At 44.0% G+C, this 13220-nt stretch overlaps 1 protein-coding gene across 1 annotated transcript in view; it reads left to right on the plus strand.

Annotated features, from left to right (window-relative positions):
* The window catches only part of LOC126411178 (glucose dehydrogenase [FAD, quinone]-like), a 48282-nt gene that overhangs the window by 5105 nt on the left and 29957 nt on the right, over positions 1–13220 (plus strand). The window contains exon 2 of the mRNA XM_050081348.1: positions 1077–1432. Coding sequence (XP_049937305.1) covers positions 1077–1432 — 356 coding nt within the window. The remainder of the gene's footprint in view (positions 1–1076; positions 1433–13220) is intronic.

Genomic DNA, 13220 nt, shown 5'->3' on the forward strand with positions numbered 1-13220 from the left:
ATGACTGCAGAAATCAATGTTGATGTACGACGAACATATCGGTTGGGAGAGTGTGGCGAAATTTGACATTAATAGGCTATGGCAGCAGACAACCAGCGCAAGTGCCTTTGCTAACAGAACGATATTCCTGCAACATCTCTCATGGGCTCATGAGCATACTGGATGGATCCTAGATGATTGGAAAACCGCGGCCTGGTCAGATGGGTCCCAGTTTCATTTGGTAAGAACTGATGGTTGGGTTCGAGTGTGGTGCAGACTCCAGGAAAACATGGACCACAGTTATCAATAAGGCGCTGTGCAAGCTGACGGTGGCTCCTTAATGGTGTGGGCTGTGTTTACATGGAATGGACTGGGTCCTCTGGTCCCACTGAACCAATCACTGACTGGAAATGGTTATATTCAGCTACCTGGAGAACATTTGCAGCCGTTGATTGACTTCATATTCCCGAACAACAATGGATTTTTGTTGGTTGACAATGCGCTGTATCAGCGGGCTGCAATTGTTTGTAATTGGTTTGAAGAACATTCTGGACCATTCGAGCGAATGATTTGGCCATCCATCGAAAATTTATGGGACATAACCGAGGGATCAATTCATGCACAAAATCCTGCACCAGCAACACTTCCACATTTATGGACGTCTATAGAGGCAGCACGGCTCAATATATTTAGCACGGGACTTCCAACAACTTGTCAGTCCCTGCCACGTCGAGCTGCTGCACTACCCCAGGAATATGGAGATCTGGCACAATATTACAAGTATCCCAAGAAATTTGTCACCTCAGTGTACAAAGTTAAGAAGTTGCACAAACATTTTCATATATTATTTTATTAAACTTAATGAAAACAGGATTATTTAGGACTATCAGATATAAGTAATGTCTCAAAACACTTTAAATTTGTACGTGATCTGATATTTATGTCCTGTTTAAAATTTTTGGTCGACTTACAGAGAGCAATGAACACCTTGCAGTATGTGATGCTGACACTTTCAAGTCAAGGTCTATTCAAGGGATTAAGTAGGAAAGGAATCTGTAGTTGTAATTGGTAATTGAGTTCCTGGTTTCGGTATGCAGGCAACCGGGTACGGATCCAGATGCAGTGGACAGCACCCGCACCAGCCTCGCAGTGGGTGCAGGAGGCAGACACGTGCACCCTGGGCGGCACCGCTGGCGCGCTTTTCTCACAGTTGTTGGCAACACTGGCACACGCTCAGTGCCTGCTGTCAGATCGCAGTGCCTACCCACCGGACACAGCGCATCCGCTACCAGAGTATGACTTCGTGGTGGTCGGCGCCGGGTCCGCTGGGTGTGCAGTGGCCGCCCGCCTCTCGGAGAACCCTGCCTGGAGGGTACTGCTGCTCGAAGCGGGTGGTGACCCGCCGCCTGTCTCAGATGTGCCCGCACTCACAGCGACACTTCAAAGGACTGAGGTGTGTGACTGCTAGACCACCAGCTAGTATCACAACAAACACCACCTGGCTACTATGTGCCTCGGGCTATCTACCCCACACCACTCACTCTTGCACAACTCAATCCATCTCCGCTCCGAAGGTCACTGGTGTGGTGGCACTCAACTCAGGTAGTCAATTCGAATCCTGGTGATGGAAGAGTTTCACTGCCAGTATTTTGAGGGTGAGTGAAGAAAAGTGGTGACATAAAGCTTCTGATCGCCAGTGTTCTCAGATACAGACAGCCTGGTTAAATTACAAATGCCTCGCACTGTATTTTGGAGTGAGCATAAGTGACACAGCTGCTGGTGAATCGTCCTCCAGATGGGAACATTAATCTCTGTGGCTCATTTGGTGCTACTCGAGAGAAAGAGGCTGCATGCAAGCTACAGGTTTGATGCTCTCCCATCTCTCATCGCCAAACAACACAAGCATTACACCACACATCTCCTAACATACAATTCCATACAGCTGTTTCTTTCTTTTCTCTGGTTATTCACAAGTGTAGCAGTCTCAGATGGTAGGCATAAAATACCGTCGTAAAATGTATGAGATGTTCTCCCTGAACATTTTTTTGACCGGTTAGTTCAGGAGCCCATTAGAAGTGTAAATGGCTGAGAAAATCTTGAGCAAATAGAGAACATTGTGACGGATATAGGGATAAGTGACCACAAAGTCGTTATAGCGCAACTGAATATTGCAAAACCCAAACCCACCAAAAATAAATGCAAATTATGTCCACTTAAATAAGCAGAGCCATTTGAACCTTCGAATCAAAGAAAAACTATTTTCGTTGCGTTGAGAGCTTTTCACGAAATTTCAGTCTGCAGCGGTCTCCTCAGAATGCGAAAATATTTTGTTGACACCCATTTACACCGGAAGAAACAATCACTGTAATAAAATAACTCATAGCTCGCACGGAAAGATTTAAGTGCTCGTTTCTGCCACACACTGTTAGAGAGTGGAATGGTAGAGAAATAGTGTTAAGTCGTTCGATGAAACCTCTGCCAGACACTTAAGTGTGAACTGCAGAGTATTCATGTAGATATACACCGAAAGCTGACGTCTGTTATGTTGGAAAGGTTGTTCAGTGGCACTGTCGTATTACTTCCCCATCCCACTAGTTAGTAATAGTAACAACCACAAAATGCCTTGAAATAAATGAGCGGATCGAAGTAAAGGGAAAAATTTAAGGAAAGCAAATGTCAGGCTGAGATTAACTGGAAGAATCTTAAGGAACAGTAGTTCATCCACGAATGAAATAGCTTAAAATACTTAGACACTGCTCGACAGTTTGCGACCTTTACTCGTTTGAATTAATGGAGGAGACAGAGAAGATCCAACGAAAAACGGTGCGTTTCCTCACCAGATCGTTTAGTAAGCGCGAGAGAAACACGGTGATGCTCAACGAACTCGAGTGGTAGGCGCCACTAGAGGGGAATTATGCATCGCTCAGAGGTTTAGTTTTAATTGCGAGGGCGTACTTTCTGAGAAGTATCGGGCAAGATATTACTTCTTCCCACAGACGTCTCGCTACGGTTGCAGGTTCGAATCCTGCCTCGGGCATGGATGTGTGTGATGTCCTTACGTTAGTTAGGTTTAAGTAGTTCTGCGTTCTAGGGGACTGATGACCTCAGATGTTAAGTTCCATAGTGCTCGGAGCCATTTGAACCATTTGAAGCCACAGACGTCGCTCGAAATGACCAGTGCGGGAAAATATGAATTAGAGCTCGTATAGTTATTTACCAACAGCCTTCCTCCCCTCATAATATTCACGTATAGAACGGAGTTTGATCGAAATTATAGTGGTGTCAAAAGTACCCTCTATCACACATTGTATAGTGGCTTGCGGAATACAGATGCAGAGTTATATCTTTCTGTTACAATACCTGCAGCACGGCCCACATTTTTCCCGACGTCTGCGACCAGAAATATTTGATAAAAATTCACATATTTGAGCAGTATTCGTGAATGGCTCGTATTACTTCTTGTATGTGGTCTCCTTACCATGTGCACTGTAGTTTCCCATAATCCTCCTAACAAATCTATCTTGTGTTTAGCTTCCCAGTGTGTTTATTCCATTCCATACCACTGATATTCGCTATACAAAGTGCAGATTCTATGTGAACGATACTTAAATAAAAGGAAGTTGTTCAATCACTCCCGATTTGGTTCAATTTTTTCATTTCACAATTAATTCCTGAAGTCTAGATTACATCATCAAGTGCAGTCATGCCAGTTATTAAACTATTGCCATAACAGGAACTGCCAATGGGAACATTTAATTATAGCTTGGACCGTCCTCTGTAAAATCATTTGTTTGGAAAACCCTTCTCTAGCGTAACCGGGTTCCAGGATGGTGGGTTTAGTATCGATTAGTGGGGTAGTGGGTTCATGAAGCCAGGTGAAAGTCCGACAGTAAGCCATAGAAACAGGAGTTACATAAAAACGTTTATTCCAAGCGAAATACGAGTATGCAGCAGCTCTAGTGCTGCCACGCAGCAGTCAGGGCTGTTCCCAGGTGGGGAAACGCACTTAGCCCAGCTAGAGGCCTCGTGCAGTGGCCAGAGCGTGGTGTCATCCCGTCGAGCCGCAGCCTGACGAAGCTTCATTGTCAGCACTTGGACGGAGTAGCACAGCATCACACTCCAGATGTCACACTGTTGTGGCAGACTCAGCCAGAAGTTCATGAAGTGTATTCGTAGTTACGAATACGGCAACTATCAGCTGTGGCGATAACATATTAGACCTTCTGGTGACCAACAGACCCGAACTATTTGAAACAGTTAACGCAGAACAGGCAATCAGCGATCATAAAGCGGTTACTGCATCGATGATTTCATCCGCAAATAGAAATATTAAAAAAAGGTAGGAAGATTTTTCTGTTTAGCAAAAGTGACAAAAAGCAGATTACAGAGTACCTGACGGCTCAACACAAAAGTTTTGTCTCAAGTACAGATAGCGTTGAGGCTCAGTGGACAAAGTTTAAAACCATTGTACAATATGCGTTAGATGAGTATGTGCCAAGCAAGATCGTAAGAGATGGAAAAGAACCACCGTGGTACAACAACCGAGTTAGAAAACTGCTGCGGAAGCAAATGGAACTTCACAGCAAACATAAACATAGCCAAAGCCTTGCAGACAAACAAAAATTACGCGAAGCGAAATGTAGTGTGAGGAGGGCTATGCGAGAAGCGTTCAATGAATTTGAAAGTAAAGTTCTATGTATTGACTTGGCAGAAAATCCTAAGAAATTTTGGTCTTATGTCCAAGCGGTAGGTGGATCAAAACAAAATGTCCAGACACTCCGTGACCAAAATGGTACTGAAACAGAGGATGACAGACTAAAGGCCGAAATACTAAATGTCTTTTTCCAAAGCTGTTTCACAGAGGAAGACTGCACTGTAGTTCCTTCTCTAGATTGTCGCACACATGACAGAATGGTAGATATCGAAATAGACGACAGAGGGATAGAGAAACAATTAAAACGCTCAAAAGAGGAAAGGTCGCTGGACCTGATGGGATACCAGTTCGATTTTACACAGAGTACGCGAAGGAACTTGCCCCCCTTCTTGCAGCGGTGTACCGTAGGTCTCTAGAAGAGCGTAGCGTTCTAAAGGATTGGAAAAGGGCACAGGTCATCCCCGTTTTCAGTAAGGGACGTCGAACAGATGTGCAGAACTATAGACCTATCTCTAACGTCGATCAGTTGTAGAATTTTGGAACACGTATTATGTTCGAGTATAATGACTTTTCTGGAGACTAGAAATCTACTCTGTAGGAATCAGCATGGGTTTCGAAAAAGACGGTCGTGCGAAACCCAGCTCGCGCTATTCGTCCACGAGACTCAGAGGGCCATAGACACGGGTTCCCAGGTAGATGCCGTGTTTCTTGACTTCTGCAAGGCGTTCGATACAGTTCCCCACAGTCATTTAATGAACATAGTAAGAGCATATGGACTATCAGACCAGTTGTGTGATTGGATTGAAGAGTTCCTAGATAATAGAACGCAGCATTTCATTCTCAATGGAGAAGTCTTCCGAAGTAAGAGTGATTTCAGGTGTGCCGCAGGGGAGTGTCGTAGGACCGTTGCTATTCACAATACACATAAATGACCTTGTGGATGACATCGGAAGTTCATTGAGGCTTTTTGCGGATGATGCTGTGGTACATCGAGAAGTTGTAACATTGGAAAATTGTACTGAAATGCAGAAGGATCTGCAGCGAATTGACGCATGGTGCAGGGAATGGCAATTGAATCTCAATGTAGACGAGTTTAATGTGCTGCGAATACATAGAATGAAAGATCCCTTATCATTTAGCTACAATATAGCAGGTCAGCAACTGGAAGCAGTTAATTCCATAAATTATCTGAGAGTACCCATTAGGAGTGATTTAAAACGGAATGATCGGAATGGTCGGTAAAGCAGATGCCAGACTGAGATTCATTGGAAGAATCCTAAGGAAATGCAGTCCGAAAACAAAGGAAGTAGGTTACAGTACGCTTGTTCGCCCACTGCTTGAATACTGCTCACCAGTGTGGGATCCGTACCAGATAGGGTTGATAGAAGAGATAGAGAAGATCTAACGGACAGCAGCGCGCTTCGTTACAGGATCATTTAGTAATCGCGAAAGCGTTACGGAGATGACAGGTAAACTCCAGTGGAAGACTCTGCAAGAGAAACGCTTAGTAGCTCGGTACGGGCTTTTGTTGAAGTTTCGAGAAGATACCTTCACCGAAGAGTCAAGCACTATATTGCTCCCTCCTACGTATATCTCGCGAAGAGACCATGAGGATAAAATCAGAGAGATTAGAGCCCACACAGAAGCATACCGACAATCCTTCTTTCCACGAACAATACGAGACTGGAATAGAAGGGAGAACCGATAGAGGTACTCAAGGTACCCTCGGCCACACACCGTCAGGTGGCTTGCAGAGTATGGATGTAGATGTGGATGTAGATATAATGGAATGACGACAGTGAAAATCTGTGCCGGATAGAGAGTCGAACCTGGACTTCTCGCTTATCGCAAAGCTTTTCGATAAGTGGGAAATCTGGATGCAAGTCGTGGTCCGGCACAAATTTTCATTGTCCTCATTCCATTTTACAGCAGATGGTTGTCCATATTCGAAACTAAGAATGCAGTTCATGCATTTGATGAAAGCTGTAGCTGCAATAGTGCTTGCTCCTTCGGACATGCAGGCATGTCTCAAGGAACATTGCATCGTAATTCGGAATAACACAGGCACTGCAATATCGTATTTATCCGCCGACACCGGACGAGTGACTTTCAATAAAATGTCTTCCGTGTACAGGAATATACATAATGGACGTACAAATACAGGTTGTAGACATATATTTACCGAAATATGGAAGTTTGGGTCTGGCCTGAGTCGTGCTCAGATAACCAGACAGTAAGGCGATCGCTCGCGATAAGCGGGATATCCGTGTTTGAGTCCAAGTCCGGCACAAATTCCCACCGTCGTCATTCCGTTATACAGCTGATGGTTGTCCATACTCGCAACTGCGAATACATTTCGTGTATTTGATGGCGGCTGTAGTAGCTGCAGTGCCTTCTCCGTTGGAAATGCTTATGTGTCAGAAAGAACTTTGCATCGTAATTCGGAATAACACAGGCACTGAAATACCGTGTCAGCAGGTGTTGGTGGCATTGTCTGGTGCACATATGCGACTGTGCAGAAATCACTCGAGGTCACTGACTTGAACCAGTGATTCCCGTGCATGACTGGGCGTCAGTTGGCCTGCAGGGGTAAACCTGCAGTAGTAAAGTGTGCCCACACAGGCACTGAGAGGGAACTGCTGACATAGGTTCTCGCGAACTTCCGTATGGGTTCATCATTCTATCTTACACGTGGCTCTTAGCTTGAATGCCTCAAACGACGAAGACATAGTTTGACCATACACCACCTCATACGGTGATAGGCATGTGCTCTCATGCGTCTTCGAATTATAAGTTGCCACCACAAATGGCAAGTAAGCGTTGTGATGACTATTCAGGAACCAGATAAGCATCTCTTCTATCGTCTGATGCACCCATTCTGTTGTTCAGTTAGCCTCTGAATGTAATGGACTTCCTATTAGCCGGTTAATATGTAACAAGTGACATAACTGTCTCATCAGTTCCGCCATAAAGTTGTTGACATGATCTGTGATTATTGTGTCTAGAATGCTGAACTTCATCACCCAATTATTTAACGTCGCGTGTCCTATCGTTTCGGCCTGTTGATTTGGAATAGTGATCATTGAAGCACAAGGAGATAAGTGATCTGTATAGACAGAACAAAGCGGTTCTGCACTAGTATCTGGCTAAACCTACACAAAATATCCATTCCGATCATTTCAGGAGGCTTAATAGATTCTGCTAATCAACGCAGTGACACCCACTGATATATAAAATATGTATGTTGTGCATTGTCATACAGTTTATATATACATCTTGTTTACGTGTTCTTCACCAGTAGTACTCAACTACACTTCGGTTTGTGGTTCTACATTTCTCGTGCCCAGATAACGTCTCATCATGCACTTCCTTTAATACTTCTTCCTATAGCGTGACAGGCACTTTTACATGAGGTCCAAGACTCCTTGTCCTACAAAACACCTCGTCCTTAAGGGGGAACTGCAGCTGTGTTGCAGCCGGTTGTAGTCTGCATCAGCTGCTTGCATTCTCTTCCACTCTTCAAAGCTATGACCTAGTGTCTGCATCACACCAATTTTCCTGCCAAGCGCGTTCGCGTTACCATCTTTCTTGCTGGGTTTGTGAATTACTTTGAAGTCAGAATCACTCAGTTTGTGCAATCCTAGTTGATGAATTCTTCAACCATCTGCATGCTGTGTAATCTTTCAATACCTTATGTTTTTGTCCTTAAGAATAGCAGCAGAAACATGTCACACTATATATTAAACATCTCTTATTTGGAGGGGCAATAGCTTTTTTCGACTTTATTCCATTGCTGTGAGGTGTAAGTGAATGGAGGTTTCTTATCTTGCAATTCCTGACTTAAAACACAATCCACAACATGTTGCTAGCATCACATGACAAAATCAACTCCTTTCTGTAACCTGGAAAGATGAACACAAGTTGTTCATAATTATTTTACTTTTCCAAACTCGGTTTTACAATCTAGTGTCCACTGGTATTTTGCACACTTTTTTTTTTTTTAAAAAAGGTTGAGTGGTCATCCTGTATCTGCAAATCGTATTACATGTTTCCTTTAGAAATCGGCCAATCTTAAAAAGACTGTAATTCCCTACTCATTTAAGATGTTGGAAAGCTTCATCCATTCTTCACCAACCTTGGCTCTGTTCTTAATCCATCTTGGCTGATTGCATGTCCCAAGTAATTCACTTCCTTTAGTGCAAAATGGAACTTCTCCATGCTAAAGGTCAGGTGCACTGCACACAGTATTTTAAAGACTTCTCTCGACCATTGACACTCTCCTTCATATGCTGTGCGAACACAATAATACAATTGTATCATCAAGATACACAGTACACTATCTCAAAACTCCATCTGATAACTACTGAAACATGGAAGGGTAATTTTTTAAATAAGATGGCATTTACCAAAATTGGTAACGACCCCAAGGATCCGTAAATGCAATTTTCAGTTGATCCTCCAGTACTACTTCCAGTCGGTGATACTCACTTCTCAGATTTATTGTGGCAAAATATCCATATTGTCCCAAGCTGTCCACGTTTTCCGTGATACATGGTACTGGATGTACATCTGTTATCACACGTTTATTGAGACAACTGTAATCACAGCAGACGGACTATTTGTTGGTCTGATCTGAAGACTTTTTGGCACTATGACACGAGGTGCACTACATGGGCTAGTGCTTAATTGCTGGTTAATGAATTCTACCATTTATGGTTGTAGATAGATTTTAGATGATTGGACACACAATGCAGCTTACAGTACACTGGAGACTGATTCGAATGTAGCCTTAGCTACTTTGCACGTAGCTTAATTAGCTTGTCTTTCATGATAGAAAAATATTGTAGCAGTAAGTAGCTGACAGTAGCCTCCCTCCCCCATATGGAACATCGTTCCTGCCAACTTTAGCATGATGCTTATATATGAAAACTACACTAGGATCATGCAGTACCATAACTGTGACAAAACTTCCACGCTTTAACACAATGACTTTGCTGCATCCTGAAAACTTAACAACACCAAATCTACGTCATTATCGCCCCCTTTACGTAACCTCTAACATGGAAGGTTTAACTGCTTCTTCAACAATAGGTCCATACTCGCCACAGACACGAGAACACTTGGTGTCTATTAAAAATCTACGATCCTTGCGAACCACCGCGCCAATCAAGGAACATTCTACCTCAGCATATCTTTCCATAGCATTAAAACCTACTAGGAGCGCCGTTCGGGCGGAACTGAGGCCCTTCATTGCTGTTTAATAGTTGATTCCGTGCGTTCCGCCCTTTTCCATTATACTCCTTACTTCTGCAATCCTTCTCCCATGCCCACCTTTCACACACTTATAATAGTGTGATCGGTGATATTCTTTTCGCGTGTGACATGAATATCTAAAATGTTAGCACTTCACATCAGTAGAGAAGATGTTTCTTCTACCACGAACTTTCGTCTCTGCATCTCTTTCATCCAGTGCTGTGACTATGTCTGTAGAGTCAGCCACGTCCTTTAGATCTTTCTTGACACATCAGGTGGCAGTCCCCTCTAGATTGTGTCTAATTTCCTACGTTACGCTTTCTGCAGGATGATTCTTTTCCTTTCGTCATTATCCATCAATTGATAAATATTCAGTTGATCCTCCATATCCTATCTGCAAAATTCTCAACAGAGTCATTTTGCTTTTAAGACACCCATTTAACGGTATGTAATTGGTTATGTACCTATTCTGCCTCTTATAACGTTGTAACAGCCCTTTCTTGTGTTCGTCGAATGTCTGAGCATTCATTAGGTGCTCTTGCCACATAACACAGTTTTTCGCTTCTCCCATCAAGCGCAAATCAGTCACCTACAACAAACAGTCATTTGTCCAAAATCCCAGCTTTGCAGCTGTCAACAGGTCACCTGTAAATGCTAATACAGCCTTGCGTGTCTTGATCGAAAGAGGATTAAGTAATCCAACGGTATCTGAATCTAAGATGGGAGCAGTCAAACTGGACGAAGCCATGTACTCTTTTTCAGAACCTAACTACTTATGCGGTTCAGTATTATGTACTCTTACCTGAGCTACCTGGTCGAATAAGTACTGTACATCCCCCTTGGCGGTACGCCCCTCTGTTCTACATTCTGTCCCATACAGGAAAAATAGTAGGAGAAACAATAAATAAAATGGTAACATATAAAAGTATAGCTAACCATATCAGTAAAATCAGGGGATACCGCCTAATATCATGTCAGACCTCCTTTTGCCTAGCGTAATCCATCACCCTGACGTGATATGAACTCAAGAAGTTGGTGGAAGTCCCCTGTTGAAATAATGAGCCATGCTGCATGTATTGCGTCCGTAATTACGAAACAGCTGCCGGTGCAGGTTTTTGTGCACGAACTGAACTCTCTATTATGTCCCGTAAATGTTCCATGGGAATTATGTCTGGCAATCTGAGTGCCCATATCACTCGCTCGAATTGTCCCGAATGTTCTTCAAACAAATCGCGAACAACTGCATAGGCCCATCATCCATAAAAAGTCCATTGTTGTTTGGGAACATGAAGTCTAGAATGGCTGCAAATGGTCTCTAAGTAGCTGAACATAACTATTTACAGTCAATGACTGGCTCATATGAACCAGAGGACCCACTCCGTTCCATGTAAACATAGCCTATACTATTATGGAGCCATCACCAGTTTGCACAGTGCCTTCTTGACAACTTGGCTCAATGGCTTCGTGGGGTCTGCGCCACGCTCGAACCCAATCATCAGCTCTTACCAACTGAAAGCGCGACTCATCTGACCAGACCATGGTCTTCCAGTCGTCTAGGGTCCAACCGATATGGTCACGAACCCAGGAGAAGCGCTAAAAGCAATGTCGTGCTGTTAGCAAAGGTACTCGCGTCGGTCGCCTGCTGCGAACGTCGTCGCACTGTCCTAGTATGCGATCGTCGTTCGTCCCACATTGATTTCTGCGGTTACTTCACGAAATGTTGCTTGTCTGTTAGCACTGACAACTGGACTGAAACGCTGCGCACTCGATCGTTAAGTGAAGAAGACCGTCGACCTCTGCATTGTCCTAGGTGAGAAGTAATGCCCGTGGAGCTCAGAGTATTGAATTCTCTAACGATTTCTGAACCTGAAAGTCCCACGCATGTAGCTCCGAATACCATTCCGCATTCAAAGTCTATTAATTCACGTCGTGCGGCCATAAGCAAGTCGGAAACTTTTTCACATGGATCACCTAGTATAAATGACAGCTCCACCAATGCACTGCCCTTTTATACATTGTGTATGCGATACTACCTCCATGTATGTGCATATTGCTATCCCGTGGTTTTCGTCTCCTCAGTGTTTTACAGCTAGTACATGTACCTAATCATCAGAATCTGGATTCAGGACGCTGGTTAGTAAAATACCCACACCGTCCACTTGTGACTAGGGCTGAGGGTGCGCTATGACATAACAAAATACATGGTATGCACCTTACTGTTTGCATACCTGCGTATCTCTCTTGTGTTCTCTTTGCATTGAGTCAAGTATATGTCCTCATTCAGCTTAACAACCTGAACCTTAAAAATTATCCAGTATTCTAGACGTTAGGCTATTACTTTTGGAGGGGAAAGAAACATAAAAGACGAGAAACTGAAACAGTCACTGCAGTCAACCGACTGTGTTCTTCATATTGTACGTAAAGGCTGTCGTCGTCCCAAATCCATTTGGCCATTTCTACTTCCTGTAGTCAGCAATTCGCCACTTTTAACGTCACTATAACAGAGTAACAGGACGGCAGGTGAGGTCAGGTATGCCTTGCAGGTTGCGAAGGCGCTGAGTGTCGATTAATATGGTGCCAGGTTTGTGCTCATCCAGATGGATGTCTGATTGTAAGTCATAGAAACGGCAGTTATATAGATTTGTAGTGTTGGCAGGCTGCTGTCGGTACACTGAGATGCAAGCTGGTCTCATTCGAGGAAAGGTGCTTAGTTCAGTAAGCAGCTTCATGTAGCGACAAGCACACAGTGTCAACCCGTCGAGCAGGCAGCTGTTGAGTCGAAAGTATGTTGTCAGCAACCTGGCGCAGGCCCCAGGCAGCAAGGCAGCGTGCTGCTATGACAGACTGTGTAGAAGTCGGCCACATCAGCTAGTGCAGATGAGTGACTCACAGTGTGCAAAGTATTCGAACACAATATCTTGAATAATAGACTCCAGAGCCAGATGCAGCGTCAGTGGTCTATAGCAGTAAGCCTGCTGTAGCAGAGTGCGTGTACACAAGACAGGTTGCAGCTTGACAGCTATAAAGACCCAGATGCAAGACATGGACCTCCAGGTTGGCACCCTGAAGTCTGTAAAAGTCCCCAGTGGGACACACCAGTTCGACTCCTGGAGGCATCGGGGCTAGATTCAGCCAATAATTCTTCAACTTGTGAAGGCAGCATCTAGTTTCAGTAGCTAGATGACCCGTTTTAGGTCGACAACTGGCTTGGAGTACCTCTCATAGCTGGCTGCAGGTGCTGACAGACAATGTGTAGCTGAAATTGGCAGTATTTATGGTGGTTCACCACTGTTCTGCCAAGCCATCACTTCACGTCATGTTGAACAAGGAAGTG

This window comes from Schistocerca serialis, chromosome 1, assembly GCF_023864345.2.
Source record: "Schistocerca serialis cubense isolate TAMUIC-IGC-003099 chromosome 1, iqSchSeri2.2, whole genome shotgun sequence".
Lineage (NCBI taxonomy): Eukaryota > Metazoa > Arthropoda > Insecta > Orthoptera > Acrididae > Schistocerca > Schistocerca serialis.